This window comes from Mobula birostris, chromosome 5 (assembly GCF_030028105.1).
Source record: "Mobula birostris isolate sMobBir1 chromosome 5, sMobBir1.hap1, whole genome shotgun sequence".
In the NCBI taxonomy this organism is placed as follows: Eukaryota; Metazoa; Chordata; class Chondrichthyes; order Myliobatiformes; family Myliobatidae; genus Mobula; species Mobula birostris.
The window spans coordinates 37,408,534-37,430,620 of NC_092374.1; the positions used below are offsets into that span (position 1 = coordinate 37,408,534).

General features: G+C 37.2%; 1 protein-coding gene across 6 annotated transcripts in view; it reads left to right on the forward strand.

The window, feature by feature from the left end:
* poc5 (POC5 centriolar protein homolog (Chlamydomonas)) overlaps positions 1 to 22,087 on the forward strand; it is a 111,247-nt gene that overhangs the window by 37,739 nt on the left and 51,421 nt on the right. For all 6 annotated transcript variants that reach the window (XM_072257885.1, XM_072257880.1, XM_072257884.1 and 3 more), the window contains exons 6-9: positions 3,388 to 3,564; positions 8,329 to 8,433; positions 13,939 to 14,118; positions 14,847 to 15,009. In XM_072257885.1, the coding sequence (XP_072113986.1) occupies positions 3,388 to 3,564; positions 8,329 to 8,433; positions 13,939 to 14,118; positions 14,847 to 15,009 (625 nt within the window). The remainder of the gene's footprint in view (positions 1 to 3,387; positions 3,565 to 8,328; positions 8,434 to 13,938; positions 14,119 to 14,846; positions 15,010 to 22,087) is intronic.

Here is a 22,087-nt window from a genome sequence, read left to right on the forward strand (position 1 = left end):
TCACTGTAATTCCACATCTCTGAGCTTTTGACCCACCCCCACCACCATCTATCCATATGCAGATGGAAAGATTTTCTCTAGCTGCACTGTTTTATCCCTAATAATTTTTAAAAACTTGTGTTAGATGTTCTTGTAGCTTTTATGTTCAAAGAACAACCCAGCTTTTCCAAACTGTTTAATTATGTCTCTCATCCCTAGAATCAATAAATAAAATCTCTTCTGCACATCTCTGCCATCTTCATGCCTTTTTTACCGTACTGTGGCAAAACTTTACACAATACTTGTGAACTAGTGTTTTAAAAAGGTTAATCACTTTGTCGCTCTTGTACACTCTGCCTCTATTTTTAAAGCCTCGGATCTCATATACATTCTTAATTATTTTCTCAAACTGCCATTTGAAAGCTTATTCAGTTAATATTTGTTCTGTAATTGTATCTTTTTGTGATTTGTCTTCTGGTTTATATTCATCCGTATTCTTTTTACCAAAATTTAACAGTTATATATCTTAGCATTAATTTTATCTGCCACACATTTTTGCCCCTTCTGCCAGCCTGACAGTCTCTTTAAACTATTACTATCCTCTTCACAGCTCACTACACAGTACAAATGAATCTTCCTCACTGAAACTTGATTTTGTCTAACCCCTTCTAAGAATTTAAAAGCAGGAAGACAATAGACAATAGGTGCAGGAGTAGGCCATTCAGCCCTTCGAGCCAGCACCACCATTCACTGTGATCATGGCTGATCATCCACAATCAGTATCCAGTTCCTGCCTTATCCCCATAACTTTTGATTCCACTATCTTTAAGAGCACTATCCATCTCTTTCTTGAAAGCATTCAGAGACTTGGCCTCCACAGCCTTCTGGGGCAGAGCATTCCATATATCCACCACTCTCTGTGTGAAAAAGTTTTTCCTCAACTCCGTTCTAAATGGCCTACCCCTTATTCTTAAACTGTGGCCTCTGGTTCTGGACTCGCCCATCAGTGGGAACATGCTTCCTGCCTCCAGCGTGTCCAATCCCTTAATAATCTTATATGTTTCAATAAGATCCCCTCTCAGCCTTCTAAATTCCAGAGTATACAAGCCCAGTCGCTCCAATCTTTCGACATATGACAGTCCCGCCATCCCGGGAATTAACCTTGTGAACCTACGCTGCACTCCCTCAATAGCAAGAATGTCCTTCCTCAAATTTGGAGACCAAAACTGCACACAGTACTCCAGGTGTGGACTCACCAGGATCCTGTGCAGCTGCAGAAGGACCTCTTTGCTCTTATACTCAATTCCCCTTGTTATGAAGGCCAGCATGCCATTAGCTTTCTTCAATGCCTGCTGTACTTGCATGCTTGCTTTCAGTGACTGATGTACAAGAACGCCTAGATCTCGTTGTACTTCCCCTTTTCCTAACGTGACTCCATTTAGATAATAATCTGCCTTCCTGTTCTTACCACCAAAGTGGATAACCTCACATTTATCCACATTAAACTGCATCTGCCATGCACCTGCCCACTCACCCAGCCTGTCCAAGTCACCCTGCATTCTCATAACATCCTCCTCACATTTCACACTACACCCAGCTTTGTGTCATCGGCAAATTTGCTAATGTTACTTTTAATTCCCTCATCTAAATCATTAATATATATTGTAAACAGCTGCGGTCCCAGCACTGAACCCTGCGGTACCCCACTGGTCACTGCCTGCCATTCTGAAAGGGACAAGTTAATCACTACTCTTTGTTTTCAGTCAGCCAGCCAATTTTCAGTCCATGTCAGTACTCTGCCCCCAATACCATGTGCCCTAATTTTGCCCACTAATCTCCTATGTGGGACTTTATCAAAGGCTTTCTGAAAGTCCAGGCACACTACATCCATTGGCTCTCCCTTGTCCATTTTCATAGTTACATCCTCAAAAAAATTCCAGAGGATTAGTCAAGCACGACTTCCCCTTCGTAAATCCATGCTGCCTCGGACCGATCCTGTTACTGCTATCTAGACTTGGACCGATCCTGTTACTGCTATCCAGAATATTTCCCCTGTTGCTTGAAACCTAGAGTCAGTCTCAGAAACAGGATTAAGCCATTTGGTATAGAGGGTATTCTATTTGGTATAGAATGTCTTCACCCAGAGCTATTGACTTGTTGAAATTCTCAAGGCATGTCCAGGCAGATGGGGCTCATCAGCAGTGGTTGACAGCTCATCCAGGAGAAGAAAAACTCTGATCTCAAACCTCCGCTGCCTTGTGGCTATACCCACTCATGGGGAAGGCTTCAGAAGTAAGCCCAAAGGAAGATTCTGGAGCTGGAGTCCCTAAGGCAGTCCTACATTGAGCTCAATGCTGACTGGCAACTCCTGCGACGTCAATTGTGCAAAACTGTATTGGCCTCTGCTTTTCCTTTGGATTCATCAGCTGCCTGGAGAGGGGAGCCTACTGCATGCTGTACATATTCTACTGCTCTGGTTTGCATGCTGGCAGCGCTGCAACAGTGTAGATGGCCAGGATGCAATATTGACGGTGGATGTTGACCAACAGAGGGCCACATAGAGGCTCTGTTCATTAACATTCAAAAACCCCATTGATAGTTTGGGCATAATGAAGATCAAGGTAGAAGATCAGCCATTATCTCAATAAGTGATAGAGCAGGCTTGGGAGGCTAGTTGACCTAGTTCTAAATATTAATGGTCCTACGCTGTCCTGATTGAAAAGTGATTTTCTTGAAATGCATAAAATGCTTAAAAGATTTGAAAGAATAAATGTGGAATTAACACTTCATTTAGCTGGAGAACCTGTGATCATAGCCTCAAAATAAGAGGTTGTTCAGTAATGAAAGGAAGAGAAACTTTTAATTGAATCTGTGGAAATTCATTTTCTGTACATCTTCAAAATGGAACTTGATGGATATTTATATATTAAGGCTATCAAGGAATAGGGAATTGGTGCAGTGATGCTGAGGGTAAGATCAGCCATGATTGTATGGATTGAAGAAGTAGACGCAAGAGTTGGAAGGCCTTTGTTGCTGCTACTTTGTTTTTAAGATTTTCAAGTGTGTAATTTGCATTTAAATGAGGAAAATATGAAAAAGAAAAATGAACAGTTGTATGAAAAGTAGTGCAGAGGGAACAATCAAAACTGGACTTGAACATTTAAAATAATTGTGTTGCACCTGTGAGGTAATTGAGCACTTGGGTCATTAGTTACCTTAACTTGTCAAACATTACTGTTGATATTATGGCTTAATTACTTTTGGAGGGGAAAAAGTATTTGGTAGAAGTGAGTTCATAAAAAGGACTTGTTCAATTATGTGTTTTTAAAATAAGTGTGAATAGTACACTCTGCTATTGTGTATCTTTGTGAAGTTTAAAAGATGGCTTTCTTTATTTTTTTTTGGAAGGCCAATATTCTTTCTGAAATTCGCCAGTGGAGACTTTCAGTAATTGAACAACATAAGCAGGAGTTAAAAGAAGAAAAGGAGAAGCATGAAGCTCAAATTGCACAAATGGCCTCCCAGACCCAGAACTTAAACCAGCTAATTTGTACTTATGAGGATTCTGTTCGAAGAAAAGATGAGGTATAGTAACTGGTGTGGCAAATATAAGATTAATATCAGATTAACTGATTTTTAACAGAATTTTAACATATATTGTGAGGATAAATTAAATATGAAATTTAAGTCTCCGCAGTGTCCAGAGGTTAGAGGTAATGTAACATTGGCTATATTTGCAGAGGAATATGCTTTCATTCCCTTCAGAAAGTTGTATTATAGTCATCTGGATGACGTTGGAGCACTCTCTCAGATCTGCAGGTTTTGAATAATTTAAGGAATAGCATAACCCACTGTCATTGGAGAGGAGCATTAAATGAGCTGCCATCTAGTAGCAGCGTTTGAACTGCAGCCCAATTCCCATTATACATAACACAGTGACTGAATATATTAAACTGTGTTGTGACCTATACCTATAATTGAAACCAATACAGACTCAAATTCGGAGACTTGTCTGTTGATCACTGAAATCTTGATTTCCAAAGATTTCAATCCATTTCTTCCATACAGCTCCCATTGGTTGCAGCTCTATTTCCCTTCACATGGAGATACCAGCACAAGAGAAAGTCAAGTATTAATGTTTTTTTATAATTTAAGTTAATTTTTAAATGATTTTTTAAAACTGCAAGTGACCCCGAAATACAACTATTTTTGAGTTTATTTTCCACAGCTTGTGAGACTTAAGTCTTCACCAGATTTCACTGGCTATTGTAATAGCTCTGTGTGGGCAGTGAGTTGTCTGTTTTGCAATAGTTCCTGGATTGTGCAGGAACATCAGAGATGTTAGTGCTTCGCAAAATGGTACAGAAATAGGAAAATGGCAATTTGGATTGGGGTGGTGGTGGGAAAATAGAAAATCAGAATCTTTCTTTGTGTAACTTCGTAGTCAGTGCTGTTGGCATACTATAAAGTTCGAAGTAAATTTATTAACGTACATACAGTGGCATGCAGAAGTTTGGGCATCCCTGGTCAAAATTTCTGTTACTGTGAATAGCTAAGCGAGTAAAAGATGAACTGACTTCCAAAAGGCATAAAGTTAAAAATGACACATTTCTTTAATATTTTAAGCAAGAAAACTTTTTTTATTTCCATCTTTTACAGTTTCAAAATAACAAAAGGAAAAGAGCCTGAAGCAAAAGTTTGGGCACCCTGCATGGTAGTACTTAGTAACACCCCCTTTGGCAAGTATCACAGCTTGTAAACGCTTTTTGTAGCCAGCTAAGAGTCTTTCAATTCTTGTTTGGGGGATTTTCACCCATTCTTCCTTGCAAAAGGCTTCTAGTTCTGTGAGATTCTTGGGCCGTCTTGCATGCACTGCTCTTTTGAGGTCTATCCACAGATTCCCGATGATGTTTAGGTCAGGGGACTGTGAGGGCCATGGCAAAACCTTCAGCTTGCGCCTCTTGAGGTAGTCCATTGTGGATTTTGAGGTGTGTTTAGGTTCATTATCCTGTTGTAGAAGCCATCCTCTTTTCATCTTCGGCTTTTTTACAGACGGTGTGATGTTTGCTTCCAGAATTTGCTGGTATTTAATTGATTTCATTCTTCCCTCTGCCAGTAAATGTTCCCCGTGCCACTGGCTGCAACACAAGCCCAAAGCATGATCGATCCACCCCCGTGCTTAACAGTTGGAGAGGGGTTTTTCATGAAATTCTGCATGCTTTTTTCTCCAAACATACCTTTGTTCATTGTGGCTTAAAAAGTTCTATTTTATCTTCATCAGTCCACAGGACTTGTTTCCAAAATGGATCAGGCTTGTTTAGATGTTCCTTTGAACCTTTTGAATAGAACTTTTTGGCTGTAATGAGCAAAGGTATGTTTGGACAAGAAAGGGTGCAGAATTTCATGAAAAGAACCCCTCTCCAACTGTTAAGCACGGGGGTGGATTGATCATGCTTTGGGCATGTGTTGCAGCCAGTGGCACGGGGAACATTTACTGGTAGAGGGAAGAATGAATTCAATCAAATACCAGCAAATTCTGGAATCAAACAATCACACCATCTGTTAAAAAGCCGAAGATGAAAAGAGGATGGCTTCTACAACAGGATGATGAACCTAAACACACCTCAAAATCCACAATGGACTACCTTGAGGTGCAAGCTGAAGGTTTTGCCATGGCCCTCACAGTCCCCTGACCTAAACATCATGGAGAATCTGTGGATAGAGCTCAAAAGAGCAGTGGATGCAAGACGACCCAAGAATCTCACAGAACTAGAAACCTTTTGCAAGGAAGAATGAGCAAAAATCCCCCAAACAAGAATTGAAAGATTCTTAGCTGGCTCCAAAAAGCGTTGACAAGCTGTGACACTTGCCAAAGTGGGTGTTACTAAGCACTGACCATGCAGGGTGCCCAAACTTTTGCTTCGGGCACTTTTCCTTTCTTGTTATTTTGAAACTATAAAAGTTGGAAATAAAAAAGGTTTTCTTGCTTAAAATATTAAAGAAATGTGTTATCATTAACTTTATGCCTTTTAGAAACTAGTTCATCTTTTACTCACTTAGCTATTCACAGTAACAGAACTTTGACCAGGGATACCCAAACCTTTGCATGCCACTGTACGTCACTGTATATAACACTGAGATTCATTTCCTTCAGTTCTCAATAAATCTATAGAATTATAACCATAACAGAATCTATGAAAAACAAGACAAACTGTGCAAATACAGAAAGAAAATAATACGTGAGCAATAAATATAGAGAACATGAGATGAAGAGTCCTTAAAAGTGAGTTCATTAGTTGTGATGGGTCAAGTGAAGTTATCCTCTTTAGTTCAAGAGCCTGGTGGCTGAGGGGTACTAAATGTTCCTGAACCTGGTGGTGTGAGTCCTGAGTCTTCTGTACCACCTTCCTGTTGGCAGCAATGAGAAGAGAGCATGTTCTGGGTGATGGGGGTCCCTGGTGATAGATGCTGCTTTCCAGTGACAGCGTTACACGATGATGGACTCAATGATGGAGAGGGCTTTACCCGTGATGGACTGGGCCGTATCCATTACTACTTGTAGGATTTTTGTTCATCGGTATTGTTATTTCTATACCAGGCTGTGACGCAGCCAGTCAATATACTCTCCACTACACACCTATATAAGTTTTAAGTGCCATACTGAATCTTCGCAAAACCTTAAACTAGAGGTGCTCCAGTGCTTTCTTCAACATTGCAATTACATGGTGGGCCTAGGACAGGTCCTCCAAAATAATAACTCCTCCTCATTTTGTACATAGCCCCGTTAGTTTTGGACACCCCTACTCCACAGAAAAGACTTTGGCTATATGCTCTTACATATGCTCCTCAAGAGTTTATGAACTTTTATTAAAATCTTGCCTCAGCCTCCTGTGTTGTAAGGAAATATGTGCCAATCTATCTAGCCTCTCCTTATAACCCAATTTGACAAAAAATATTGTTTTGCAAGGTTCACACAGTTCTTCAGCATCTTGGCTTCTCTTGGTACCTCACTCAAAGTTGACCAAAACAACTTTACTTTCAGGCTATAATGATTCTTAATGTTGTATTCCTCCATATTTCTTCTTATTAATTTAGTAAACAAAACTACCTTTTTAAATCTGCCCTCTTCACTTCTAACCCCATCTTCAACTTCCAATCAAGCAGTCTTTTATTTTACTTCTGTTCTTACATTTGAGAAATACTATAACCAGAATCATAATTAATTTCTAGTTTCTTACGATGCTGGTGAGATTGGAAAAGTTACCTTTTAACCTCTCGACTTTCTTTTTCTATTTAATATGTAATCTGAAATAACAGTAGGAGTAATGATTTGGGGTAATGCCTTTGCTCATATTTTTCTGTGCTTGAAGTTGTAGTAAGTGAAGAAATTTTCAAGTCAGAAATGCTGTCTGAGAGGTGCCTTGGTTTCATGAAAATGTTGCTTTGCTGACTGTTGACATGTGTTGAGGGATGTAAAGTGGATGAACCTGTGCAACTGTGCACAAGTTCAAATCAGATCTATTTTTCAAAGGACTTGCTATGGAGCAATATCTGGATGCATTTTAATTGGAGTTAGATGTATGATCAGTGCTAATTAGTAATTACAGATAAGCAGTCTTTGGCACTAAAAATGAAGTTTCATTTGTCTTATTTTTATTGCTGGATGTTTTTAATAAAAAAAAATTCCCCTCATACCCTGTTTCTCCTTGCAACAAAGAAGGAGGTCATTCATGTGCTAACAGTGTCATTTCATTTCCTCCACATTTGTAGTTATATTCCCTTACGCTTAACCATGATTCTTTCCCACCCCTAGTACTCTTGTCATTCTTCTACACTGGGGACAATGTGCAGTAACCAATTAACTCACTAACCACCACATTATTGGGATCTGACAGGAAACCCACGTAGGAGAACATGAAAACTGCATGAATATTACCAGAGGTTGGGACTGAAAAAAGATTGAAACTGAGTCAAGCTTCAACATGGTTGTAACATGGCTCTGCTGATCAATCTATATATATATTTTTTTTAAATCCAGTATTGATTTCCCTTTTTCTCTGGTTTTGATTTGACAATGCATTCACCAACCCAGTTTAGTTTTTTCTCTATCCTTATGTTAATCTTCAGTCTAGATTATGGGTTAAAAGGACAAAAGTTAATTACAGCTGTAAGTTGTAACCAGATTTTTTTGATCTTCAGATCTTCTTTGACTACATAAAGTTGTACGGGGGGAGGGGGGAGTCTAATTGGGAGCGTAGTGATGTTCAATAATGTTTTTGAGCATATTTAATTGTTTCAGAAGCAATCAATAAAATGAGGCTGAGTTCCCTTTTTTTTTAATCTACAAAGGTGATTTCCAACTTGATTCAAGGTCTTAAGAATCTAAAAGAGAAAATGGAATTGATGCGTAGATTTACACAGTGGCGACTTCAACATTCAGAAGCGAAAGCAGAAGTATGTTGGAATGCATGCTAAGAATATACATTAAAGCTAACTGGATATTATTTTGATAGTTTTTAGCTTCCTATATTCTACAGAATACCAAATGAAACATAATCATGCCTCAATTATATTTGAAGAAAACTCTAGAGTGGATATATAGATACTTTATTGATCCCAATAAAGCAGAACAGCTTTTACTAAATGAATGTGTAATGGTGTTCTAAGTGATTGACCCTTGTGTAATCAAAGATCTGTAGTCATGGGGAATACGAGAGTTGTGGACAATGATCTTGATAAGGTAATAGAATCATGATTTAGATACTACATGTGCTGCCAATATTTCTACATTCTCAAAACATAGTTGTTTGAAGAAGAAAGACTCAGACAAGTCAGATTATAGCATTTACAATTAAAGTATCAATTTCTGGTCAGAGCTATTTAAATGTGTTCCTTTCTGTGCTGCACCATACTGAATGGTATAAACTGATAATACTGTGAGACAGAAGAGCAGAATGAGGCCATTTGTCCCATCAGGTCTGCTCCACCATTCAATCATGGCTGATCCTTTTTTTTTTTTTTACCCCTCCTCGGCCCCACTCCCTGTTCTTCCCCCTGTAACCTTTGATGCCGTGTCCAATCAAGAACTTATCAAGCCCTGCTGTAAACACATCTAATGACCTGGCTGTCTATGGTAATAAATTGCACAAATTCACCACCCTCTGGCAGAGAAATTCCTTTAGTGTCTCTTTTAAATGCATGCCCCTCTATCCTGAAGCTGTGCCCTCTTATGGGAAACATCCTTTCCACATCTGCTCTGTCTAGATCTTTCAACATTAGAAAGGTTTCAATGAGATCCCCTTCATCCTTCTAAATTCCAGCGAGTACTGACTCAGACCTATCAAACCTTCCTCGTATGATAACCCTTTCCTTCCCAGAATCATCCTTGTGACCCTCCACTGAACCTTCTCCAATGCCAGCACAACTTTTCTTAATGAGGAGCCCAAAACTGTTCATGATACTCAAGCTGAGGCCTCACCAGTGCCTTATAAAGCCTCAGCATCATATCCTGCTTCTGTATTTTAGACCTCCTGAAGTGAATGCTAACACTACATTTGCCTTCCTCACCTCTGACTTTACCTGTAAGTTGGCTTTTACGATGTTCTGCACAAAGACTCCTAAGTCCCTTTGCATTTCAGATTTTTGGATTTTCTCCCAGTTTAGAAAATAGAATGCACATTTATTTCTACTATTGAAAGCGCATGACCATTCATTTTCCAACATTGTATTTCATTTGCCACTTTCTTGCCCATTCTCCTAATCTACCCAAGTCCTTCTGCAGTCTACCTGTTTCCTCAACACTACCTGTGCCTCCACCAGTTTTCATATCATCTGCAAACTTGGCAACAAAGCCATGAAATCCATCATCTAAATCATTGATCTACAGCATAAAAAAAAGTGGTCCCAACACTGACCCCTGCAGACGCCACTAGTCACTTGCAGCCAGCCGGAAAAGGATCCTTTTATTCCCACTCACTGCCTCCTACCAATCAGCCAATACTCTAACCATGCCAGTAATTTTCCTGTAATACCATAGGCTCTAACTTGGTAAGCAGCTTCATGCACCTTGTCAAACACTACCTGAATGTCCAAATATTCAACATCCTCTGTATCCCCTTTACCTCTCCTACATGTAATCTCAAAGAATTCCAGCAGGTTCGCAGAATGTTCATTTAGTTCATCTGCCATCTCCTTGGCCCCCATAATTAATTCTCTGGCCTCATTTTCTAGCAGTCCAATATCCACGCACCTCCTTTATATTTTTACATACCTGAAAAAATTATTTCCACTCCACTTTAATATTGTTTGCTAGCTTGCCTTCATATTTCATCATTTCCCTTCTAATAATTATTTTAGTTGTTTTAAAAGCTTCCCAATCCTGTCTTCCCACTAAATTTTGCTTTGTTGTATGCCCTCTCTTTTGCTTTTACATTATCTTTGACTTCCCTTGTCAGCCATGGTTGTACTACTTTGTCATTTGAGTATTTCTTCAATTTTGGAATACATCTGTCCTGGACCTTCCTCATTTTTCCCAGAAACTTACACCATTGCTGCTCTGCTGTCATCCCTGCCAGTATCTCCTTCCTATTTACTTCAGCCAGCGCCTCTTTCATACCACTGTAATTTCCTTTATTCCACTGAAATACCACTGCTTCAGACTTTACTTTCTCCCTATCAAATTGCAAGTTGAACTCAATCATATTGTGATCACTACCTCCTAAGGGTTCTTTTACCTTAAGCTCCCTCATCGCCTCTGATTCATTGTATAACACCCAATTGAGTATAGCTGATCCCCCAGTAGGCTCAATGACAAACTGCTCTGGAAAGCCATCTTGTAGGCATTCAACAAACTCACTCTCTTGAGATCCATTTCCAACTTGATTTTTCCCAATTGACCTGCATGTTGAAATCTGCCATGACTAAATATCATAACATTGTCCTTTTGACTCCCCCTTTTTTATTTCCCATTGTAATCTATGATTCACATCCCAGCTACTGTTGGGAGGCCTGCCATCACAGTCCGTTTACCTTTGTGGGTTGAGTTAAGGAACTGCAAAGATTCAACATCTTCTGATGCTATGTCACATCTTTCTACTGATTTGATGAATTCTTTACCAGCAGACCCATGCCTAACTTTCTATCCCGCTGATACAATGTGTAATCTTGGACATTCAGCTCCCAACTATAACCATCCTTCAGCCACGATTTGGTGATGAGCACAGCATTATGCCTGACAATCTGTAATAGTGCAACAAGATCATCCACCTTATTTCTTGTACTCCGTGCATTGAGATGTAACATTTTTGAAGACTGTATTTGCTGCCCTTTTTGATTCTGTACTGATGCACTGATGCTCAACCTGCTGACTGCAGTTATGTCCTGTCATCTTCCTGCCCTTCCTGACAGTCTGACTGCACACTATCCTTGCTTTTTCACCATCCATCCTATCCTGAGTCCCTGGTTCCCACCCCTCTGCCAAATTAGTTTAAACCTTCCCCAACTGCTCTAACAGACCTTCCCTTGAGAATATTGGTTTCCTTCAGGTTCAGGTGAAACCCGTCACTTCTGAACAGGTCACGCCTCCCCCAGAAGAGATCCCAACTTGACAATTTCCTGTGTCGGGAGCATTGCTGTCTAGGACAACCTGTGCAAAAATTTGTACAGTTGTAATTTTTCATCTGTAGTTGATTTTTAATCTACTACTAGAATTTTGATTTCTGTTAGACATGCCTTCATTTTTGTTTGAGAGACACAGTAACATGGATATCTAAATTGAACTGTGAAGTGAACATCTATTTCAGACTCTTAAACTGATTAATTCTAAAGAAAGTGATGACCTTGTGCATAATTTCATTAGAGATGATGAAATTTGACGGAAGTAATATGAATTGCATGTACTATTCATTGTCATGATTTTTCAAATTAATTAAATCTGCATTTTCAATTAACCCAAGACCATACACTAGTCAAAAAGTTTGTTTTTAAGATCAGCACACTTTAGTCATAATGGGAGCTAAATAAGTTTATAAAATTTTGTTAAATTCAAGTTTAGACTACATGCCTAGGACATCTGATGTTGTTGGTCAGGATTAATGATGAGCAACATACACAATCAGTAGTTTCCTGCTGACTGTTGCATATTTTCCTATAAAGGTTTAGCCTTCACTGGTTAGGACTTGATCTTTTCTACTGCTGTTAGGTTTTATTTTGAAGAGTTGCTTGTGCCTTTTTTTTTGCTGCTCAACTTGCTAGTTAACATCATAGCTAATTACATTGAAAAACTGTTGGAAAAGTAATGAGGAAATGCTCTTAATAAGTGGTATATGAACCAAATTAAAATGAAATAAAACTCAATTTTTGTTTTAATATTCCTTTATTTAGAAATATTCAAGTTAGGAAATTGAAATCCATGTTTAAGAACATAAAAAGGACAAGCAGAAGTAATTCATTTCACCCTGGAATTTTATTCTGCTGTTGAAAATAAAAACCATCATGAGTGATCTAACCTGGTCCCAAACTACTTTCTTTCAGCCATCCACTACCTGTACTTCCCACTTCTCTCAATTCCCTTGTTCAAGTGTCTGCCTTTGAGTATATTTCATGGCTACTTCCAGTTATCTGTAGTAGTTAATTCCTACGAATCAAGATCTTTTGAAAAGTTCCTCCTCTACTCATCTTAAATGTGTGACCCCTTATTCCTACCAAAGTGTATAATTGCACATTTTACTATAACTTTCCTATAATCTATGCTCCTGTGCATATATATTTAAATATTATTACTTAATTCATGGGATTAACATATGACAATAGATTATCTATTTGTATTGGAATGTTTAAAATGTCTGATGATATATAACAAACTAATATTAAAGTGATATTAATATTAACATTTCAGGGTATATTTTAGAAATTACCATCTTTGAAGTTCCAGTTTTCATTTGATCAATATATAAATTTCTTTTGCCGCTAATTCATTTTAATGCAAATGAAAATTTTCATCTGAAACGAGTGTTGTTTGGTCCTGTCATTTTAGTTGTTACTAATGTCCAGACTACATCCCAGGGTGCTGTTAAATAATCACTTTGGTAAAGGGAAATGAGGTCTGTGGCTCTTAATCAAAGCTGGAATAGACCAAAACAAGTTAATTTTAAGTAGCAGAGAAGGTGGGAGAAGAAAGGGTAAAGTAAGGGAATATCTCTGATGCGGTGAGACCCAAGTGAATTGATACAATGTTCAAGTAGTAATTAAGTTCAGATTCTTTTTGTAATGTGTTGCTACTTCTAAAACTCTGGGACATGCACAACAAGTGAAAATGGTAATCAAAATCAGGTTTAATATCACTGGCATATGTCGTGAAATTAACAGGCAGAAATGACCAGCTCCAATGGACATAATAAATGAGTTACCTAAAGTTGGGAGACAATAAGTTGAGGTGCGGTATGTTTAGCTTGTCAGTGCTGTTTGTATAGTCAAGTATAGTATTCTATCATTGATTGTAATATAATTGGAATTTGTTAATTTTGAGTTATTTGAAACCAAATAATCCCACTTAAGCTGATTATCTCTGCTAAGTAAAATTCTATCTGCAATGAAAATCAATTTCTGCCTAAGACAATAATACAAATAAAGGGATTAACAATATGCCAGCATTTATGCTGTTGAATATAACAATTAAATACTTGCTTTCTTATATTTGAAGAGAAAAAGCACAATAATTTTGGGGGAAAAATTAAAGGATCAACCTTGTATAAAGAAGGGAAGGCAGATTGTAATCTGTGGAAGAATTTACTTTGAACTTCAAGGTTTAAATATTTTATGCAGCACTTCAGTTCTATTTCATGCTCTAAATCTGAAATGATGCGTCAGGCACAACTAACTTTAGTAAAATCATCAGGTAAATATTTGTTTAAATTTTGTAATGGTTAGGGATTTATATTAATCATGGATCATCTCTTCAAGGATTATGCCAATATCCTGGCCAACAAGCATTACAATTTCTGTCTCATGAGGAAAGTGTATACAGCTTGGAAATCGGTATTGCAAACAGAATGGAAAACAAGGGTAGAGAAAGCATGTCAAGCTCGAGCTGAGGAGGTCTGTGTTGAGCTCTCGAGAGACTATGAGAAAAAGCTTGATGCAGTAAGTAACACTTAAAAGGTTTTATGCCATAAATGAGCATCAATAAGTGTTCACTGTGGGGTGCATGAATGTGTGCTATGGGATTCACTAACACAATTGTATAATAATACAAAATATCTTGGACAGGAATTAAATTTCCATATGGGTTCTTTATTTTGTATGCCAAGTTTTCAGTGTTTTCGTTTGGTTTTCCAGCACACCACATATTTGTTTGCCAAAGTTATGAGGATAACTGCAAATGATGTACAGAAGTAGGCAGCCTTCAGATGCTCGTGCCTATTTCACCATTCAAAAATATCATGGTTAAACTCTCTGCCATCTCCCTGCACTTGCCCAATATAATCTAATTAATTCCCTTGATATCCAAAAACCTGTTTGTCTTGAACGTATTTAGGATTGAGATTTGACCACCTAGTGAGGGGGGAAAGTTCAAAGACTAATTTCCTTGTGGCTGCTTTAAATTGAAAAGGAAAAGTTGAATTGTTAATGTTACATGAATATACAGCAAACTTCAGTTATGTTAAAACTAAGAAACTTTGTCCTCTCTTGAATGGCTCAAATATAAACAAGTCTTTTCCCCCATAGACGAAAGGTGTGATGTCTTCTTTTGCTAAAAGATGCATTGCAATTTAACCAATGGCGACCCCAAATAAAGAAAATGCAGATATGTATTTTTATTGTGAAATATTGCAGTTCTGTTTTAAGTAATTTCTCCTTTGAAATTGTAGTCAAAAGAAGAACTGGAAGGTGCAAGAGCAGAGATACGACGATTGTTAGCTGAGAAGGACAAGTATACTGATTCTATGAAGAAAGCATTCATGCGTGGTGTATGTGCTCTGAATTTGGAAGCAATGAGCATGTTTCAGAATGGAAGCAGAAGAGTGGAACATGGTCAGTATTAGTAGCAATGCTCATCGAAAGTAAGTTGGAAGGTGCTTATTCAATGCTGCATATTTTGGATACAAATAAAGTGAAACTTGTACAAATAATCATTATAAAATTCCAATAATTTAATCCAATTTATTTCTTGGGTGTAATATATGAAGTAGTAATTAGCTTAAAAAATTGAATGCATCTATAAACATATAACACATACGAAACATGGGTGTTTAGATTTAGTTCTCTGGGCCCAATGATTACAGGAGTGTTGTTACCTTTAGGGCACTGCATCTGTACAGGTTGGCACTTTAAAAAGAAGCAAATGTGAGAGGAGAGGGAAGAAACCTGCTGCATAACTGAATGCAATTTTGATTGCAAGCTCTGTTGCTTTAAACTTTCGAATATCAGTTGGGTGATCTGCAGTCTGTACCTACAGTATATGTTACATCTTGAGAATATTTTTCATTACGAATTTAAAGTTTTGTTTCTGAAGTCAAACTTTTTCTTCAGGTCTGTTTTCAGTTTGGTAGCAATTTTTGGGACATGGCTTTTTACAGTTAGACAGTTGCGATCTGCACAGAAGGAAGTTGAAGAATGTGGGAAGAGGTCAGGGAAGTGGTGTTGAGGCCAGATAGGTATCAACTATGATCTTGTTCTTATTATCTTGTGCCATGTTTGTTATACAGACTTTCAGAACTTTTAAGAAATAGTCCATGTTCAAGTTTTAAAAACATTTATTTGGAAACTAGAGATGGCCACCATAGCCCAGATAATTTTCGCAATTACACTTTGATTCTACGATTTTTGAGCAATTCCCTTGACTAAGAGGTGAATAGAACTGGCACTCATTGATTGCAGACAGGTTTGGCAAAATTAGTAAATCATAGGTTTCTCTTTTTTTCCTTTTGGACAAGAGGTCTTGTTTTTGGTGTGGGGGGGGGTGGTGGAGGAAAAAAAATATTCTGTCGTTTTGCACGTGGCTAGAACTGTAACAGTCTACATGTTTTCAGTGCCTGACATTAGTAGATAGTTATTCACTCATTTCCAGTGCAGCAGATACATATTGTTTTATTATATCAGAAATAGTTCGAAATACCTCGCATGGAGCAATTTAACGTTCAAATGCAGGTGCACAATCAACAAATCACGAAGTTGTAAGGATCTAGTTGAATTTGGTTCACAAAACATAAGATTACACTGGTGCAGCAGACATTTAGGAATATAGTTTGGGATTTATTGAAAGGTGGTTAGTGCAGGAGCAAATTAATCATGCTACATTAAGGTAAGGACATGAATGCAGCACTACAGAACTGATACCTTAGGTAAGAGGAACTAACAGAATAGGAATTGTAAATGCTTATTGGAGTGAAGATGAATGAAGTGTAATTTCAGTATGGCATATGAATATTCTGAGAGAGCAGGTGGATGTTTTCCTGCGTAGAGAGTCAAGAACTAGGGGTTCACGATATCCTCACAATGGATTCGTCATTTAGGGGTAATGAGAAAGATTTTTGGAAGTAATTTGGAGATTCTGGGATTAAGCAGGTAAGTGTACATGAAGAAGGGGCATCAGCCATGTACTCTTTTCCTATTTGTTCTTTTTCAAGTTCTGTCAAAGATCTTGGGCGATGAACAATGTTTGGAGGATGTATTTGGAATGGTATAATCTGGGATGGAGATATGGTTAATAGTTTCAGATTGTGAAAAGAAACATTTCAAGTTAGTAATCGGCGAATTTAAAATGTCTATTCGATATAAACTAAGATTACTAACATGGTTGACCATGGAGTGTTTGGGGGCTCTTAAAAGTAATTAAATGCCATAGTGGGAGGAAAGGGAGCTTTAGAATCTTTGGTTAAATGAAGACAGGCTAAGTAGCTTTCTCTTTCTTTTTAAATCTTTTTATTGAATAAGTATACAAAGGGTAAACCATAAAGGCACTAATACACTGTTAGAAATTACAGGAGATATTAATACAGAAGAAAAAATTGATACAAACAGTGCAATTTAAACATAAAATAATATGGTAAAGTAATAGTATACAATAGAGAAAAGAAAAAAAACCCCAAAAAAAGACCCCAAAAAAAAACCCACCGTGCAACTAAACTAAAAGCAAAACAAAACAATGGGCTAACTTGGAAACAGGTAGAGTTAAAGAACTTAAAATCATGTCCTCAAACCCGACCTCCATTAAAAACAGTTATAAAAAAAAAAGGCAAGAAGGGAATATAAATATGGAACAAAAGAGAAAAAAAAAATTACATTAAATGAAAATATTGAATAAAAGATCTCCAGGTCTGATCAAATTTAAGTGAGGAATCATAAAGATTACTTCTAATTTTCTCCAAATTTAAGCATAATATTGTCTGGGAAAACCAAAAAAAGGTAGTTGGAGCATTAAGCTCTTTCCAATGTTGTAAGATACATCTTTTCGCCATTAAAGTAAGAAATGCAATCATTCTACGGGCTGAAGGGGAAAGGTTACTGGAAATTTTAGGTAATCCAAAGATAGCAGTAATAGGATGAGGAGAGATATCTATATTCAATACCTTTGAGATAATATTAAAAATGTCTCTCCAAAAAGTTTCCAGAGTAGGACAAGACCAAAACATTTGAGTTAAAGAGGCTATCTGCCCCGGACATCTATCACAAAAAGGGTTAATATGAGAATAAAAACGAGCCAATTTATCTTTGGACATGTGTGCTCTATGAACAACTTTAAATTGAATTAGGGAATGTTTAGCACAGATAGAGGAAGTATTGACTAATTGTAAAATCTGCCCCCCAGTCATCCACGGAAATAAATAGAACCCAATTCTTGTTCCCAGTCTGACCTAATCTTATCAAATGGAGCTTTCCTAAGTTTCATAATAATATTATAAATAATAGCCGTTGCACCTTTCTGACATGGATTAAGGTTAATTATAATATCTAAAATATATGTAGGAGGGAGCATTGGAAAGGAAGAAAGTATAGTACTTAGGAAATTTCTAACTTGGAGATATCTAAAAAAATGTATTCTTGGTAAATTATATTTATTAGATAATTGTTCAAAAGACATAAGGGAACCATCTAAAAATAAATCCAAAAACCGTGAAATACCCTTAGTCTTCCAAATTTGAAACGCACGATCCGTGAAAGAGGGAGGAAAAAATGTTACCTAAAATAGGGATCGCTAGCCCAAATTGGTTGAAATCAAAACATTTTCTGAATTGAAACCAAATACGCAAGGTATATTTAACTATCGGGTTAGAGACCAGTTTGAGGCGTTTCAAATCTAAAGGAAGAGAGGAACCTAAAATAGAGCCAAGTGCATAGCCCTGAGCAGATTGTAATTCCAATACTACCCATTTAGGAATGGATAGTGTATCTTGGTCAAGTAACCAAAATTTCATATGTTGAATATTAATTGCCCAATAATAGAATCTAAAGTTAGGTAAAGCTAGACCTCCATCTCTCTTGGCTTTCTGTAAATGTACTTTACCCAATCTCGGGTTTTTATTTTGCCAAATAAATGAAGAAATTTTAAAGTCAACTTTATCAAAAAAAGATTTTGGAACAAAAATCGGTAATGCCTGAAATATATATAAAAATTTTGGCAGAATAAACATCTTAACTGCATTAATACAACCAATCAAAGTTAAATATAATGGAAACCATTTAGATGAAAGTTGAGTAATATGATCAATTAAGGGTAAAAAATTAGTCTTAAATAAATCTTTGTATTTACAAGTAATTTTAATCCCAAGATATGAGAAATAATTATTAATCAATTTAAACAGAAAGTTATGATACAAGGGAAGTTGTTTATTAATCGGAAAAAGTTCACTGTTACTAAGATTTAATTTATAACCTGAAAAAAGACTAAATTGTGCTAATAAATCTAAAGCAGCAGAGATAGATTTTTGAGGATTAAAAATACGTAAAAAATACGTAAAATATTAAAAACTGAAGTCTGATTAGACTTCAGTTGTTTAGCCAACAGTTTACCAACTTTGTCACTGTGTACATAATATTCACTTCTTGTTTTCTTTAATTGATTTACAATCGAGGACGAAAGTAATAAACTGTGTTCCATTTGAAGTTCAGTTCTTTGTTTATACAACTCCTCAGAGGGAGCTGTAACATATTTCTTATCAATTTCCTTAATCTTGTCCACAATTACCAACTCCTCCTGCTTCAACTTCTTCCTCAAAGCAGCAGAATACGAGAATACGAGACCACGAATATAAGCTTTAAAAGTATCCCAAAGAATGTTCACAGAAATATCCTCTGTGTAGTTAATTGTAAAAAAGAGATCAATCTGTTCATTCATAAAGTTAACAAAATCCGAGTCCTGAAGCAGCAACGAATTAAAACGCCATTGTCTATTATTTTGTGTATTGACCTGAATTTTAATAGAAAGCTTAAGTGGAGCATGATCCAAAATGGTTAGATCAGTTAAGGCAAACACGATATAAAACAGAGAAAAAGCCAGAAAATATAAAGAAAGCCGTAACAGACCACAGACCCTATGATAACCAAAAAAAAGAAACGAAATTATTAATATAAACTAGTTAGGAAAACCTACAGAAAAAAGTACATTTAAAGACTACGAAATTTAAGGCCTCAAAGGAAATACACGAAATGATGCTGAGGGAATAACCACGCAGAATCCCCAGGAAAAAGAAAGGAATGACGCAGTTAGAAAGGAAGTTTGGCAACCATATTAATTATTCAAAAAAAAACTTTTCTGCCCATGTAAAGCAACCAAAAATTAAACCCGACAGATTCCCAACCTCCGATCAAACGGAGATAATTAAAAATTACGATTAAGATGTTGAAGGTGAAAATTGATCTAGATAACTCTGGGCATCCGATGGAGATTCAAAAAAACGAAGGGCTCCGTCAGGCGTATGAATCCTTAAACGCGCAGGGTAAAGCAGCGCTGGTTTTAAATCCATCTTGTAGAGTTCCGAGATCACAGATCTATAACGAACCCGTTGATCCCGAATCTGTTTGCTGAAGTCCTCCACGAATCGGAACTGAAGATCCAAAAAATCAATATAACCCTTAGATCGAACAAATCGAAGCAGTTTCTCCTTGTCTTGAAAGTAATGAAAACGTAAAATGACATGTCGAGGTTTATCTGACTTAGACGAATATGATGGAACTCTGTGAGACCGATCCAATAACGGTGGTTGATCAGGAAATATGGTAGGAAATGCATCTTTTAAAAGTTGAGAAAAAAACTTTATAGGTTTGTCAGATTCAACAGCTTCACGAACACCAATAATTCGAATATTCTGCCGTCGCATTCTGGATTCTAAGTCAGAGTTTTTAAAAGTGAGAAAGTCCAGTTTTTTCTTCATTGAAGTAATTGTTTCTTCAATTTTCTCCATCTTGAGTTCATTTTGTTGCGTGGATTTTTGAAGATTAGATATAGCCGACTGATGTTCCGTGATAGATGTTTGGATTTTATCGATTGAATCCGCAATTTTCTGGAAGTTAATTGAAATTTCCACACGAATCAGCTCCGTTATAGAGGTTGAAATTTCCCTTTGAATTAGATCTGATATAGCTTTCAGAGTCAACGGTGGTTCAGTCAGAGAGAGATCGGTACCTTTCGGTCTAACCGGAGGTTTGCCGTCTTTCCCATTTTTTCCGTTCTTAGACATAGCAGACCTTAAAAGCATCGGAATATCAAAAAGCCCAATTTGTTTCAGATTATTGTAAAAGTCGATGCCTTAATGGTTAGTTAAATATAGCTGATCGTAGGAAAAAAAACTCAGAGGTAATGGAGCGAGTCAAGAACACGACTTCACTCCATGAGCTCTACCGGAAGTCTCCTCAACTTTCTCATTTCATAGACTGGTGAATGTGTGTTCTCCTTGAAGGATCATTTTTAAACTTAGCTATTTGTTTAAAAACAAGATCTGATATGTATTTTTTATTTAACAGCTGAATTTTGCAGCCAAGAAAGCAAATTAGGTATTCTGTTTTAAACAATGTGCCCTATGGTCCATTGCACATTATATTTTTAAAAAAATCACACACTCTCAACTGCCAACAAGTTTTTGTTATTAGATCTTTGTGTTGTTGCTATACATCCAAAATATAGGAGTGCAGTTATGCAGGGTAATACCTCTCTTTTTAGTAGAACATCTTGTCCATTGGTGTTCCATAGTGTAAATCTGGTGAATACTGCTCCAGTTGGTTTAAAGTCCAAAAGGCCTGTTTAAAATGCCCATGTCTTCTTACTGCAGATTGGGCTCAATGTTAGCTGCATAAAGTTAGAGCATTATTCTATAAAGTATTACTCCTGGGTTATCTTCCATAAGAAAATTTGGAGCTGAACGCTTTAGCTTGTGTAATTTGGGACTCTTAACTAGAATGAAGAGGTGAAATTGACCTAAGTATAATAGTGCTAATGATTGGTGAGACAGTTTGGTGTGTAGGGGGTAGAATATTATTTGGCATTTGTGAGAGGGTTGGGAGAAAAGTATGATTCGTAGGATTACTCTGAAAACTGACATACACACAGTGAGCCAAATGAAAAACGTATACTTAAAATGATCGGTTTGTTTTTGTCTTCTATAGCTTTAAATCCTGGTGTGTACTAACTTTGCACTGCATACCTAATTCCTTTAAAGAAATGTTTAAATTGGCGACCAACTCAGTCTATATAAGTTTCACACAAATCTTTTGCGCAACTTTGTAGTTCTTAATATTAATTTATCTTTTCTCCTAATATTTGTCTGCCTCATTCCTACACCAGAAGTACATCCTGGTTTTGCAGATGTGTATTGGCTGCATTACCTTCGAAAAATGAAATAGACTTGGTTTATTCTCTAACTTTAACTTCCGTGTTGGTACTTGGCCAAGTGGTTAAGGCGTTCGTCTAGTGATCTGAAGGTCGCTAGTTCAAGCCTTGGCTGAGGCAGGGTGTTGTGTCCTTGAGCAAGGCACTTAACCACACATTGCTCTGCGACAACACCAGTGCCAAGCTGTATGGGTCCTAATGTCCTTTCCTTGGACAACATCGGTGGCGTGGAGAGGGGAGACTTGCAGCATGGGCAAATGCCAGTGTTCCATACAACCTTGCCCAGGC